The sequence below is a fragment of the Lepisma saccharinum genome, chromosome 16, assembly GCF_977018435.1.
Source record: "Lepisma saccharinum chromosome 16, izLepSacc3.1, whole genome shotgun sequence".
NCBI lineage: Eukaryota > Metazoa > Arthropoda > Insecta > Zygentoma > Lepismatidae > Lepisma > Lepisma saccharinum.
The window spans coordinates 55,025,966-55,042,738 of record NC_139244.1 but is presented as its reverse complement, the minus strand read 5'-3'; the positions used below and the strand labels follow the sequence as shown (position 1 = coordinate 55,042,738).

Sequence of the window (16,773 nt, the reverse complement as noted above, 5' to 3'; positions counted from 1 at the left end):
GAGTCATATTGTGGGTGTTTCTTCAAAAATGTTAATAGAATATGAGACTCGGAGAGGTCTCCTAATAACAAGGTAAATTTCAAGGAAAATATTTTTGGTCTGTACTACATTAGAAAAATTATTTTTCATTATTCAGGAAAAGTAAAAAAAAATGAAATAACTTTACACAGTTATTATGACGTAACTGTTAAGATACAAAATCAAACAAGGCACCAATATAAAGAAAAACTCTGGAAGTTTTGCTCACATGATTAACATTTCAAAGATCCAATAAGGGAACCATGTGTCACGCAGCAAATGTGCAAATGATAATCAAGCTCTTGCCTTACACGAGACACCATGTCATCGACTGGTTTGGAAGAAACTAACAATTTGCCACTGTATCTCTGGCAGATCTTTTGGAAGGGGTAGAATATAAACATTAGTACAGAAACTCGTGTGGAGATGTCTTTGCACCAATGTGATTGGATCAATCTTCGGTAACTCCCACACGTAATACACATTCTGCTGGTCACTCACCTGGCAGAGCAGCAGCAAAGCTGCATAAGCATGCCAAGTGGGAATAAAACTTCCCGAGTTCTTCTTTATATTCATGCCGTGTTTGATTTTCTATCATAAATAGTTACGCCATAATAACTGTGTAAAATTGTTTCATTTTTTTTTTTACTTGCCCTGTAGTAATTCTGTAACAGGTGAAGAAAGTGTTACTTACCACCAATTCATACATTTGGAAAGTATAGAGTAGCAGCCACTGAGGCATAGAAAATAGAAAAGAATTTAATATTTTGATTTTCACTTTTTTGATTCCAGAATAATAGCATTATTTATGAATAATGAAGTTAAACATGCAAAAAAAATGAATTCATATTTCGGCTTGAATACAGTGAGTGGCCCATGCCACAAAATGTTTCCTACAAAACTTGCTTGAAATTAAGAGAGGCATCAAATGAAGTGCTAATTGATCCCCTTTATCATTTATAATTTTCGGAATATCCCCAGGCATTGCTGCAGCAGAGCACTATGTGCTTTAGATATACCACGTATTTAGTGGTGTACTCTAAAAATTTGACCTGGCTTAGCCACAACAATTTTTATTTATTTTATAATAATAATAATAATCCTGTGTGTAACAGTCCATGAAGGGCCTTGCCTTACCTACCGACTGCCGGTCTACCTCCCACACTTTCCTTCGTCACCTCTAAGCGTGGACATCTTCAACCAGTATTGGAATAGCCAGGTGGTCAGCCCGACGTATTCCCAGCCATATACATGTATTATATGTTAATTACATATAATAAAATTAAAACGCCAATTCAGGCATGCAAGTCAAACAACAACAGAAGTACGACAACTTCAAATTTTCTGGTAATTTCTACATGTACGAAAAGAGAGTTGGTTTTCCAGCAGTATGCCAGGTAATGTGGAAGAACATGGCACTGCACCTATTAACTAGGTGCATGTGTTTGTGTATGGTGTGATTGATAGTATACGAATGTAGTATTCGTTTTGAAACTAGTAGCCTGTTATGAAGTTACAGTCTTGCATTGTATATCTGATACAAACATGGGTTATCTTCTTCACTCAGTGAGTGTCTATGAAAAGCTTTTGCAATTATACATAACTCTTTAATGGTATCACTATTGAAAATATGGAGGCTGAGTCTATCCTTGTGGCTATCTATATGAAATTTTCTGGTGTAGTGACTGCTTAAAGAGGCTCTGTACAACACGTAGTCAGGGTGCACCCAAATGTTTTTAGAAGGCTGGGGGATTCAAATGCTGAAAACAATCTTGTTTTGTAGAATTATGAGTAGGAATATGAAATGAAGTCTAGGGGAGGGGTCTGATTTCCCCCCACCCCTCTGTTCACCTGTGTGTGTAATGCTCACTCTAGAGGAGAAATCCCAGTCTAAAATTTGTAACTCGTGAAAAGAACACACACACACGATTTTTCTTATGATTAAACGTCAAAGAACTGGTAAAATTTCTAATTAATTTTTCAATGAGTTATGCTATTCTTTTCATTGTGATGGACACCCTTGTCCCCAACCAATACACTAGCACAAATTTGTTGTTTAATTGAAACAATGAGTGTATCATTAATAAAGATTACAAAATAATTAGTTTCTCAACACATATGGAGTTACAGACCTACAATTAATTTAAATTAACCACTTAATTACTCACCGCTGCTTCTAGAGCTCATTATAATTGGCATGGAGACCATTATCATGCCAGTGCCACTCCAAACATATTTCATTAGGAACTGCTCAAGCATCACATACCACAATTTTTGCGAGAAGATGCTGTTCATTTGTGACACCAACGACCTATATGCATGTTGTAAGTGCTTCAATTCAACCTGCAAGGAAGAGAAATAATGCATGTGAAAAGATATACAGGTACGTACAATGAGAATTAATCACACATTCAAATATTAAGCATCTTGTGTCACTTACAACCAACCCTTGTGAATAAGAAAATGTGAGAGAGGGAAAAATATTAGAGGAATGATAATACACAAAAAATTATAAGATTAATAACAAATGACGATAATATAAACACAGAGAGACTTACATGTAATATTAATAATGGCATTATTTTGTGGTAAAGTGAAAATACAACAAGAATTATTAAGTAGCATATAATAATAATAATAATAATAATAATAATAATAATAATAATAATAATGATGATGATGATGATGATGACGATGATGAGAAAAAGTAACAAAAATGACAAAGAGAAATTAAAGTTTTCCCAGGTTATTCCTTGACTAGTTTTCATCATGTTGATGTTCTAACAGATACTGCTTGAGATTTATTTTAAATGTGGTATGTGAATTGATAAAGTGAGGTGGGCAATGCTTCCATACTGTATGCCATTACTAGGGAAAGGATTTTAAGGTGCAAAATTATGGTCGGAAAAGGTAAAAAAGGTTCTGAAAATGTTTTAAAGGTGCTGATAAAATTCCTTTATTCAATGCTCTCTTTTTCTGCACCTTCTGTATATAATACGTGCGGACCACATAGAGAACTGTGGTTCTGCCGAATAGGTTTTGTTGAAGTTTGTTTTTTCTCTCGCGGGTTTTGCTACATTATCTTGGGAACTATTGGGGCTGCAATGATTATATTGTACCATTTTATAGCTCTTATTCTGCTCTATAAAATGAGATTATAGCAGGGGCGGCGCGTGCCTTTTCAGTAAGGCAGGGCACATTTTTCTTTTGGGTGGGGAGGGGGGGCAGTTAACCTCTATATTCCTCTTTAAGGTTTTTGAGGGGAGTTCCTTGATATGGAGTAACTAAATTGTTCGAACAATTTGGAATAAAATGTAACATTCTGATCAAGATATCTCTCCAAAGAGCATTAAATACTCACTACGTAGGAATACGAAAAATCAGCAACATTGGAACAAATTACATGAATAAAAAAAACTCGAATACTGACGTCGGAACCCTATACGCTTGCAGTAACTAAACTTTGGGTAGATACTGGAATGATTAGGAAAATGTTACACTGAAGTTTCTCTTCCATTGTCAATGAATTGAAAGGCGTAGATATTAAAGTTTCTACATGATTCAATGTCATATTCACCAAGTATCCAGTAATATCAATGACTAACTAGGAAGATGATGCAGCGTTAAGTTCAGTTACAACACTTTACATTGGCCATGTACCCCACAAAAGTTCGTTTATACTTACGAAGATATTCTGCATGTCAAGTTGCTGGAACACAGACACAATTACACAAATAAATAAACACGTACAGTAACTATAAAATCGCGAAAAACTAATTATTTCATAAGCGACCAATACGCACAGACGGAACGCAACGCAAACTCACACACTAACTCAAATCCAAATCCGTATTACAATGGGAAGAAAGGAGGATCTTTTTGAAAATACGAGGGGCTAGTTTGTGCAATAAAAAGTGTTGTCAACTTTTCAGGTCGCCGGAACAAGCGCGAAGAAAAGCATTCGAGGGATTTTTTTCTATCTTATTGCTGCAGGCTGGAAGAACGAATGAACTGCCTGCCAAGCGTTGGAAACACTGAACGGTGAACAAGGCAAAAATGAATGGGCAGGGCAGCTCGTTCACTGCCCAGAGACGGCTACGAATTTTGCGCTTTTCCATTGTGAGGGGACCGTCCCTTGCCTATGCTGTAAATGTTTGGATCAGTCAGTGACGTTACGTCTCCGGGCAGAGCCCTGAGATTGGACTCTCTCCAACAGGACGGAGAAATATATTAACCTCGCACAGGGTGAATACCCTGTAAGGCTGGTTGCAGCAACGTAGGGGTTGAGGGAAAAAAACAATAAAAAATATTTACGCGTATATACCGATCGTCTCTTCAGATGAACTTTTTATGTTAAAATTGTTGTGGGGCAGTGCCCTAGTTGCCCTTTATGTAGCATCGCCACTGGATTATAGGATCTTATGTATGTAGCTGCTAAAGAAGAGTGAAATTGTTTATTTTTATGTCCAATTTTTTAACAAAGCATGAAAGTAAAGGAAGGATAAAGGTACTGAAGTATCAAAGATAGGGTAAAAATTTGCTAATCTCACGAAAAGGTGCAAAACAGTGCAACAAAGTGTGTTCATTTTACTTGATTTCATGTCCTAAAATAAATGTTTCAAACGATCGTTGTCAAAGCAGCTATATTTTTGGAAAGGTGCTGCACCTTAAAATCCCTTCCATGACCATTACTGTGAATGATTTGTTGTAGACAATTGTTCTATGTAGCAACATTGAGAGAAAATAATTTGTCTTGTTGAATGTGACTGTAAATTGGAGTAAATTGTCATCATTCAAAAAGATGAATCGTTTCTTTGGAGTGAAGCACTTTATGAGGCAGCTCAGATTTTTTCCCTGCTACTAATTTTGATCCACTTAAATTCTGAATGTAGGATGACATGTGTTCTCAATTCTGGGTCATTCCATGTAAAATGAACCAATGGTTTGAATCTTGACATCTCAGAATGATAATTTTTTATGCAATGGTAGTGCCCATGAAGTTGACAAAAACAAAAATTTCATACTTTTGGGGCTCTTAGTTTTTTAGTTATTGTGTTTCAGGAAAAACTTGCAAAAACTTTGACCTTTTGGAATCATTTAACAGCTTTAGATCAAAATTTGATCTAGAGAGCTTGAATTGGTATCAATCTCTTGTCTTTTTAATGGGCTTTTATTTGAAATGCAAGATGACTGATATTTGTATTTTGTCATTAGAAAAATTAAAAAAATAAAAAAATACTTTGGGGGACTAAAAAAATCCCTTTCAATTTTTTGAAAAGATATGTCTTGAAGACATCAGTTAACTATTTGTGTGCCAAATTTCATAATGGAGCACCAACGGATGTCAAGTCTTCATTAGTATTTAGACAAAAATTAGTATGAATGGAATTCATTAGTATGAACACTCCAACATCAAGCACTCAACTTCTAGTTACAGTTTTAACATGAAAGTACACTTACCTGTTGTCCTCCATAGAATGCTATTTCTTCTGCATTTGTGATGATCCGTGAATGGATGTATCGCAAATAACCCTTTCTGTTGGCTTCTTCTGCAACAAGTTTTCCAAACTTTGGCGACACTACCTTCAATATTTGGCCAGTAAGAGAGATCACAACACATGCCAGCAAAGGTCCTGAAATGGAATAATTTTAAATAATATTAATTCAACTGATTTGTATGAGAGAGAAGAATTAGGAATCACTCTAAATAAACAAGTTTAAAAAAATTACAAATGTTGAAATCTTGGTGCAAAATTTAATCTTACCTGTTCTTATATTAAATATTGAATTATATTTAATAATAATTAAGATACTAAAATTTTTCCTTTATGTACTTAGAATTAGAATTAGAGCCAAGGTGGTCTAGTCGGCAGGGCATCTGACTGTCATGTGGAGACCTGGGTTCGATTTCCAGGTGGGTGATCTTAGGTTGGGATTTTTCCAGCCTTGTGCCAGCTCTGGGGCTCACCCAGCATCAAATCAAAGGGCACCTGGGGGGTAAAGGTGGTCAGAGCATGGTATTGATCACATCACCTCCAAGATGCTCAAGGTCGAGAATGTGTGAGGCCCTACCTACACATCCCCTAAATATGCCTTCATGGCACAGTGCTACATGCACATATAAAATACACACACCCTATTAGTTTATTTGAATCTTATGGGACCCTGCCTATTTTGGTGAGTTGAGTTGATTGATTGAGTTGATATTTTTAAGTTCACTTTATGCACAGTAAGGCTAATCAGGACTGGACCTACAGTCTAAAGTGGATTCCCAACCACTTTACTGGGTATCGAACTTGGAACCCCTTGATTACAAGGCAACAATGCTACCACTGCGTATCAGGGAGGCCCTGCCTATTTAGGATAAATCAAATTTGGGATAATCTGGAATATATTGCATTAAACATGTTCTGTACTACCGGTATATTAAACTATTACAGTCAATATGACACAATAAAAAGTATACTGTAATGGGCACCATACTGAAAATTGTAAGTTCTACAGGAATAGTCCTGTTACTTGATTAAGTGACCAATCATACAGTGTATTAAAAATTTCATAATGATACACTGTAGAGTACTGACAAATTTGCTTAGCAAAAGTACAAGGCAAGCCACTTTCCTTGGTAACATTTTGCTCATTAGGGTTTCATTCCAATGCTATCATCTCTCGAAAGATGGCATTTTATATCCTGTATGTATGTAGCCATGTGGCATTGATTCAGGATTCACGCTCTTGTTTATTTAATTTATTTATTTTCTTTTTTGTTCGATAACCTAGTAAAAGTGACAATTTGCTATGGAAACAGATGGAAATCCTATGATGCCAGTGTGGACTCTTGTAGACTGAAGCTCCTCACTTTAAACAATACAGCTTAAACCATGCATGTATCACCGTCCACTCATCATCCAACATACCCTATTTTAAGCTTTCACAATAATGGAGGACTACATATGTGTTGTAAAAATAGTCATGCTCCTGTGGGCAGACCTTGCCTTGATAGACTACACAGTGTGTCCATAGTATAGTTAAAAAAATTGTCATTTTCGGACAAATTATAAATGCCAGTGGCAACTATGAATATGTTATGTATGGTTACATACGATAAGTATTATAGACCGCATCCTTTTGAAGAGTGTATTCAGAAATTCTAGTTGGAGGGGACATGGCCTCCAGGGGTTAGAATGTTACCTCATTATAACTTCTACAGCAGTGTGAAAATGGATCATTAGTTAAATATCACAACCTGTTTATTCCTGATGATAGGTCCTAAACTTGCAAATCTTTCAAACATTACGGGAAAAACAAAAACTTAGCACTGAATAATAATAAGTGATGGTGGTGACAAAGGAAAGAGAAACTGCACCCCTAAATATACAGTGGAAAGAGAAGCAGCTGGAACAAGTACACATGCCTAGGAACAGTCATAACGTCAGATGGAAGAATGGATGAAGAAGTGAATAATAGGGTACAAAAGGCAAACCAAGAACAAATTAATTGGTAAAAAGGAAATAAGTGAACAAACGAAGATGATGATTTACAAGACAATCTACATTCCCACAGTGGTGTATGGAACAGAGAGCTTGACATTATTACCAAAACAGAATAGGCAGATTTCAAGCAGCAGAGGGAGATGAGATACCTGCGAAAAGCAGTAAGAAAGACTAGAAGAGATAGGATTAGAAATTCCAACATTAGAGACCAGTTACAGAAAAAAACACTATTGGAAACAATAGAAAGGCACTGCAATGGTTTGGACACCTTACAAGAATGGAGGAGGATCGCAAGCCTAGACAAGTACTGGTGGCCAGACCAGAAGGCAAGAGGGGGAGAGGACAACCAAGAGTTCAATGGGAAGAGTATGTGGAAAAGATAGGAAAGAGGAAAGGGAAAACAATGCCGGAAGTCCAAAAACTAGCCTTGGACCGAAAAGTGTACAGCAAGTGGATGACAGAACCAGATGCTTAATTGCAGAAGGGGATGGAAAATAAGAAGAACCTCATTCAACCTCACATATAATATCTACATAATTTTAAAAAACAAAACATTTTTACCATACTCAAGTTACCATGGGTGTCCAGATGAGGTCTCTCCCTGGGAAATGAAAGACTAAAATTATACCTATATTCACACATATTTCATTGCTGTCACAATAATTTTGGTTATTTATTATAATGGCCTGATAATAATTAAAAGTAAGGGTGGAACAGCTCGCTGCAGGAGTGTGTAAACTTTAAACTGAAGCCGTATTTGAGGGTATCTTGCTCGAATCCCCCACCACCCTGGAAAGCAATTTTTACTTGCCCGACTCCCTCTCCCTTGAAAAAAAACTCTACCGATGCCCAATCAAGTTATTACAACTTATTTACAACACAAAGGGATCCTGCATAGCCAAATGGTTAGTGCTCTCGTATTTCGTGCAAGTAGACCCGAGGAGATACTTGAAATTAAAACAGCAGCGATTGGACTCGATGCAATGACCATGCGCCACCCAATGAAAAGGCCGCTCTTGTAGGTCCTGGCCCTTAGAGGGCTGTTGTGCTGAGGAGTTCTTTCTAATTACTTAAAACGCAAACTCTGTTATTTGCTTTTTAAAGAAAATTATTTTTTAACTGCATCCTCTTGAAAATTAACCAAAGCAAGCCTTAATTCATCTCTGATCTGAGACAGCTGGGCACTGTAGCCATACATGCTGCAGTAATTTATCCACAAACCCCAACACCACCTAAAACTTTTGACATAGGCCCAATTTATGGTCAGTTTGGCTCGAAGTTTACCCTTACATTCCCTTAAATTTGGGTTTACACCCCCAAAATGTATTTGCAATATTCATAAGAAGTTATTAAAAAAAAAGGTAAAGTATTCCCCTGTGCATAGCACCACGCCATGAAGGCGTATAGGGGGTGTGGGGGTAACGCCCCACACTTTCTTGATCCGGTCGTGAGTGGGGGTGAGGTGATCAGCATCACGACCCTGACCGCCTTTACCCCCCAGGGTTTCCCCCAGGTACCCATGTTATTCGACGCTGGGTGTGCGCCGGGGCCGCTTCCACCGTTAGAAAAGTTCCCGGATTTGAACCGGCCGGGGATCGAACCCGGGACCTTTAGCATGGTAGTCAGACGCGTTACCGACTGAGCCACCGCGGCCTCTTAAGAAGTTATTAAAACAGTCTGAATTTTTTAAGTTGTGGAGAAAAAGAAGAGTGGATAGGGAGGGAGAAAGAGAGAGAGAGATGGGAAATAATTTTCAAATTACACTTTTACTTTTATTTGGAGTTTTTCTTTCATTGTGAAATACATTGTAGAAAGCGTACACTTCCTTATCTAGGATTGATCCATTTTATCATGGCACTGTCCATAACGTGACACGAATACAATGAATTCGAATTACATAACCTGCATATTATCGAGTCGGAAAGCTTTGCTAAGATCAAACGTAAAATCAATTGAAGAAAATATTATTTCCTCGACATGGTACGCTTTCATAGAGAGGCTGAAAATTTTACTGCCGCATGCAGATACGATGGGAATTCAGCCTTTCCTGGCGAAACAATCAATAAACATTCTCCAGGGTATCACGCAAGATCGGGAAGTAGAAGATCTGCAAGTCAAACTTAATTTTTCCATGAATTGAATGTGGATTCAATCGGGGAAATACCTCCCGGCATTCTGGTTGGTTCTGAAAATAATTCAGATAGAAGTTGGCCCAAAATACTCTTCATACATACAAACGTCAAGTGGAACTCTTGTCCGTGTCTACCTGTGACACGAATTTCATCTTGCACATAGTGGGATCCATTTATCTAGATTTCACCGGGTAATGTACAGTCACCAGCAATAAAAGTGGCTTCTTCAATGCGTTATTTGTGTTGCCCAATTCCACGAAGATCAGCTTCAATGGCAACTTTTAAGCCCGTTTTAGACGAAAGCATTTTCCTTAACATTTACGCCATGACCATGTAAAGTGACATTTCAGATGCCATGGCATATTTCATGGCATTTCTCAAGGATAGGATTTGTCCTATTTCCGTAGCATAACCAATCAGAAGCGACCTCTAGGTCACGAGTGCATATGTAATGGAGGCCGCGTGAGATGCAAACAATGTATCACTTCACATGTTTAAAAGCCGATAACTATTCAACCGAGAGGAATAAAGTTTCGTATGGGGGTTATTCCTGAGTAAACAAAAAAATGATCGATCAGACAATTCGATTATTGATGGCGGGGACAGAACTTCCGGTTTGGCGAATTTTCCAATGTAAACAAGTGGAATACAGATCGTCACCGAGCTTATTTTCTTATAAAAGATCGGATACAAAATGGATCACTTGAAATGTTTGAGTGATGTAGAGAAACAAAGGTACCTAGAAAAGATTGGCAATTTCCTGGATCCTTTGGATGCAGATATAAGGGACAACTAATATTTTCCAAGGCAATGTTAATCTTCTACCATCAGTTTCGTCTTTGAAAATACTTCTCCAGGTTGAAATGAAGCTTACATTAATTATAAACATTGAAATACTTCGATCCCAACAGTAAAAGAAATAATAGTAATTACTAAGGTTAAAATTATTGTTATACACTAATACCTAATTAAATACATTTTATTCGAATTTAATTATTATATTATTGTTGTTGTTTGTTTATTATTATCATGCTATTCGATCCCGAGTGAATATCCAGCACAACTATTTTCCATTATATTTTACATTGATTACTCTGTTCGAATACTAACCAAGTTAACTTTATTTCTGTTATTAACAATAAAAATAACAAACTTCCTGCTTTTTTGCAACTTGAAATGAAGATGCCAATTTCCAAAGGGGGAGGAGGGGTCGACTGACTACCAACGCCCATGGAGAGAGCGCTTATCAACAACCAAAAGGCAAATGCGTTATAATATGATTATAAATAGTTCCAACTTTTAAATTTAATCAACACATGTGCGTTAGACAATTATAATTTTAGAGACATTTTCATTTGATTTGATGAAGTGCCGACTGCAGAGCCTAGTCCCACATGTTTGTGTCCAATCTTTTCGCCTTACTGCCTAAATCCACTGATCTTTCAATATCGGGTCTGTCTGAAAACGATGCATGGATACCCGAGAACAATTATTGAAACCAAATGCCACACAAATATTGTTGCCTTTTCCGAAGACACTGCCTTTACACCATTGAATTCAATGTTATTATTTTTAAAACCGGAAGTGCAGTCCCCGCCAGCGCCAAGGAAGCACAGAAATGTAAACATCCGGTGAATAGCGCCCATAAACCTTTATTAGGTACAAAACAATGGCGCTGCTTAAATACATACATATATGGAATAATATTTTAGTTTTTTTCAAATGTAAACACCGTGCACACAGCATAGATGGTGTAACACGACGTGCCTTTCATGCTGTATATGTTATACATTGTAATTGTAAAAGCTAGCCGAAAAGTTACATGAAATATTTGCGTGTAAAGTACATACTATCTGCTATAAGATTTTTGGAAGTTTTTACATAGCATTTATGCTAGCAAAAATGTTAAAGGAAATGCTTTCATCTACTTTATGGTGTGGGACTGAAGAGCTGTCAGATTAGCTACGTATATTTAAAGAAAAATGTATTTTGACATTGACGGTGTTCAGTGGTGTACCCAAGTGGGGGCTGGTGGTGTCATAACCACCCTTGGGCCCAGCATTCCTAAGCAAAAGGAAAAATATAAATATGCTGACCAAGGCAGTAATTTATTTTATTAAAAACATAAACTAAACGAAACGTTTCAACCTTCTACCAAGGTCTTCTTCAGACTGTATCAAGTACAAAAGTACAAGTACAAAGTACATGTAAAAAAGACTTTTGTACTTGATACAGAGTCTGAAGAAGACCTTGCTAGAAGGTTGAAACGTTACGTTTAGTTTATGTTTTAATAAAATAAATTACTGCCTTGGTCAGCATATTTATATTTTTTCATAATCATGGAAACAAGGCTTAATGGTGTTATAAGCAAAAAAAGGTCAAAGGCAGGAAAAGGTGGCATAATGGGACTGACTACTAAAAAACGCGTACATAACGCCCTTTTCGAAAATTCTGGGCACGCCACTGACGCGGTTATTACGGGATCGAAGCAAGGACGGTTTCCATTACATTCATCATCATGACAACATGGGCCAGCGTAATTTTGGGTTTACCATGGACCACTCTGGCTTTTGCATGTCGCCGGTTTCCAAGTTTGGTTTGTTGTTCCGCTAAAACTCGTGGATCTGTTTGGCAATATTCTCTGCTTCCTAGGCAAAAAATCTAAATAACTGTGACGGAGAAGAGCAGGCCTTCTACACTGTTTACCCTTACGGTTAAAGGTAAGGGGATTTTTCCCCGTATGCATTGAAGTATGCAAAATTGCCATACGTGCCAACACACCCAACACTTTTAAATCAATCAATCAATAAATTACAATACTTATGAATGTCTAGAATTCGTTGGATTTCGTTTAAGTTCGTCCTGATTCGAACGCCACGTTACTTCAACGAAAGTTCCGAAAGATCAGTTCCCTCGGTTACAGGAGTAAACAACCAACTGTCACGTCCACGTGGAACCCAATATATCCTTCCCTCAAATCGTTTCCATCAATACCGTCTGTTTTAGGGACTGACAGCTCTTGTAAAGTCCACGTGGAGTAAATGAGATGTTGCCAATTCAGTTTCTTTAGAGATTTCTTAACGTGAGGTTGCGGTTATCTTTGCTGCTGTCTCGTGAAAAAATGCGACTCCTAGTATAGTCGAAGTCCTGATTCGAACGTCAGTTCGGCATCTTTGGCAAAGCTCGAGAGGAAGCTGACCGGGCGCGTACTTTTTATACAATGTGGAGACCTTGGGAGTATAACATCGCAGTGAATGAATGGATGTGTAAACACTGCAGGTAAAGGTGACGACAGCGCTTTTCAGAAAAAAAAACATGTACTGGCTCGAAACCAGGTACGCGCCCGGACAGCTTCCTCTCGAGCTTTGTCAAAGATGCCGACCTGACGTTCGAATCAGGACTTCAACTATACTGAGTCGCATTTTTTCACGTTTACGAAGAAAATTCACGCAGAATTCCCAGTCATATATATATATATTGCATATATTATCGGCAATTTTTTTCTAATGGTTCATTCACAGCGTTTAGTATCATCACAGATAAGGGTACATACCCTTATCTGTGGAACACTCTGTTATAGTGTTTCGAAAGCGCACTGAGATGCTACGTCCCTTTCTCGTAATACACACAGGAAAAAAAACTGCTGTCTCGTAGCCTAAGGCACGAAAGTCGGTCATGCGAACGGTCGGCAGGGCACGACACCATACAGCACACCAGCATCGGTCAAAATTGTTTTCAAGAAAACAATCTATCTGTATTGTACTTTACATTCCTAGTTGACATGTGTACAGCGAGACAGAATAATTAATAGTCAAACTCAGTGGCGGTGGTTAGGTAGGCATTTGTCCCCCCCCCCCCACCACTTTTTGCAGAGCCGAGGCGTCCGGTCATCGGGAGATGTGGCGATGACCAAGCAAAATAATAAAACTATTGTAGAAGCAGTAAAAATAATAAGTCAGAATACTCGCATATTTGTGCGAAATAAGCCAAGCGACAGCATGAAACAGCTCGAAATACGCAGGAGATTCGCTAATCTTAGCGCATCGAAATGAGACCCCAGTACAACCCCTTGCGCCGAACTCTCCCGCCAATTTTCCTATTGAAGTCAATGGTGTTCGTCGGCCCAGCTCATCGCGAATCTCTCTGGTCTCTGCTGGTGCCGAGAACAGCCGAACGCTTCCGAACAGGCAGGGTTGGTCCAACGACCTGTACTTTATCCCACTCATGACAGGCCCTTTTTTCAGCCCCAATCCCCATGTTTACAGCCACGGCCAGGCGCGTGCCCAGGATTTTCGTAACGGGGGGGTTATGAATCCAATACATTTTCCAGTTCACAGGTCAAATTTCTTGTAATAAATTAGATAATTAATATACTTGGATTTTACCCCAATGAACGCAATCAATGTATTTGCTATGGATGCTTCATGTTTTTATTGCATCATATAAAAGCACCTGCTTGAATATTTCCAAATTATTATTTTATATTTAATTGCTCAAATATAATTTTTAAACAAAAAATATGTACACTCAACATTGTAACAACATTAAAGAGATTAAGACTACTTGATGTCTTAAAGACAGTAATAAATAAGGTACCATAGTTCAACAATTTAAATTCTGAAATTTAGGCATCGAGGTATCTGTGCGAGTTCTGACAATATGTCATCACAAGTAACTTTTATATCCCGGTGAATGTTCAGAGCAGCTAACCCATTTAATCTTTCTTCGCAAATGGTATTTCGAAGATAGGTCTTCAACGTCTCAAAGTTGAGAATGATTTATCATTTGATGTTGTTGTTACCGGGATTGTACATAATATGCGCAAACGTGTGTTTACCCAGGGAAATATTACTTCACTGCATATATCAATTGCTTCAAGAGCATTTACTGGACGTGTTTGCATTGCTGCAAGATGACGATACCACAGTTTCATTTCAGTGTTAGCGTCGTCGCCTTGTAATCAAGGTGTTCCAGGTTCAATACCCACCCGGTGGAGGCTAATAGTGGTTCGGATCTCACTTTAAACTTTAGGCCCAGTCCCTATTAGCCTTACTGTGCATAAAGTGGATTTAAAACATCAATTCAATCAACATTGTACTTGTTGTGGAGATGGATTTGCTAAATATTGTGTACATTTTTGGCATTGTATTATTATATTATTGGTCAAAACATTTGTTTGACAGTCGATAAACAAATACGAACCCCTTCAGTAATTAACATTTTCTACTACAGTGTCATTAATGTGTCATATTCATTTTCATATTAGGTCTATGAAGAGGAATTGTGTATAATGTTAACGTTATGGAACTGCGAAACCAACTGTTGAAGGGGCCACTCCCCCCTTCCCCTCCGAAGCCCAGTACCGCACCACAGGATCTGTCACTGAGCCCGACAAAATCTTGCCAGACAGTGCTCGAAATAGAAATTCGTAGCCGAAAAGGGAGGGGATATTTGATCGATTTTGGAAATACGATGGGGTACATCCTTGTATGGATCAACATGGAGACAATACAGTAGGTGGAGGATGCTCAATATGAAAATTATTCTAATTGGGGGTATGATTTGTGAAACTTTCTTAACTGGAGGCAGCATCACCTACTTCGACCACTGATGCCAGAAAAGATGCTTTCAGAAAATGAATTTATTACTGCACACGTATATTACTTATTGTATTTGTTGCGTTTGTATAAGAGAAATATTCAGAAGATTTGTAAGGAATATTTACAGTTAATAGGATGCCTATCTAGTCTATCCCGTGTCGTAATACAAATTTTATCCCTTTCCTACAAAATAATAAAACTGATTTTATAATGTGGTTGCATACATATACACTGTATAGTAGCACCAAGCTTTCTGGGACCTCGGAAAATACGTGAACCACAGGCTTCCCCGTGGCTTTAACTAGCGACACTAGTGCCACTGCTCCGACGCCAGGGTTTCAAATGCCTTGGTGGATCTATAAGATAGGTAATATCGTTTTTGGAGGGTTCGTGAACAAAACAAAAAGTAAATGTTTGTAAAGTCCATTTTATATTCAGATACGTTAATCGGGACTGGACTTAAAGTTTAAATCGGGATACGTACCACTGTGCAATGCACCTTCACAGGGGATCAAACCCAGGACCTCTTTGATTACACCACCATCGGTGAGGCCCCTGAAATCATTGAGGGAACTTGTTCATCTTCATGTTCTCTCGCCCTGCGAAAGTTTATTGGTGATATAGGGTGACATCCTACACACGTCTTCCAGACATACACACGCGGGCACCCCCCTCCCCTGCACACACAAGATTGTATGCTTACAGCACATGCTGTGCCCTCCCAGAAAAACAATTCTAAATCCGTCTATGGATATATCTGCTATCAAATAATGAACGTCACTTACCTCGACAGTTCCTTGACATAATGTTGCAACAAGGTTTGCAATATCTTCTGTTATGCCTTCTTGTTGAATATCAAGAGTCTGAAAGTTCGCACGTTTCACTCTCGCAATTCGGATGGAATTCCTCTGAACTTAAATCGACCTTTTCTGACGTTCTATTTGTGGAAGGTGAAGCTTCAACTTCCATTTTTTGTTTCTTTTGGAAATAATCTAATACGTATTTCTCCTCTTTTCTCTATCCATCTTTAGTTCCACGTCAAAAATCTATTACACACGCAGAAACGTAACACACAACACAACCACTTCAACTTGCTACCTTGCAGACTGCAACTCGCTACAACCCCAGAGAACACCAGGACTTGGGACAAAGATACCGGGCGGTCGAATGTCTGAAACATGCATCCAACTTGGTCCAGCTCAAATTACGTCACCAGTGTTGACAGCAACCAGTAGTGTCAGTAGTGTTGGCAACTGCTAAATTCTTTACGCACAAATTCAAGTGAGATCTTTCACACATGTTACAAGAAAATTCAATAAACTGAAGGCTGGAAATTGGTTGAGAAAAAAATATCTAATTTGTAAAGAGCACAAGAGTAAAACGTATAATATTTTGGCATATTAATTGCTTTTATTTTGTTTATGAAACTGACTGGGCCAGTTGCGCTATATAACGCATCCCTCCCTCCCTCCCGGCATGCTATTGTACAAAACATCGCTTGCCTCCTTCATAAAACCATGCCTCGCTACT

At 38.2% G+C, this 16,773-nt stretch overlaps 1 protein-coding gene across 1 annotated transcript in view; it reads right to left on the bottom strand.

Moving 5' to 3' along the window:
* Abcd1 (ATP binding cassette subfamily D) overlaps positions 1–16,773 on the bottom strand; it is a 95,142-nt gene that overhangs the window by 28,518 nt on the left and 49,851 nt on the right. The window contains exons 2-3 of the mRNA XM_083138202.1: positions 5,479–5,651; positions 2,187–2,361 (exon numbers count right to left, since the gene is read on the bottom strand). Coding sequence (XP_082994328.1) covers positions 2,187–2,361; positions 5,479–5,651 — 348 coding nt within the window. The remainder of the gene's footprint in view (positions 1–2,186; positions 2,362–5,478; positions 5,652–16,773) is intronic.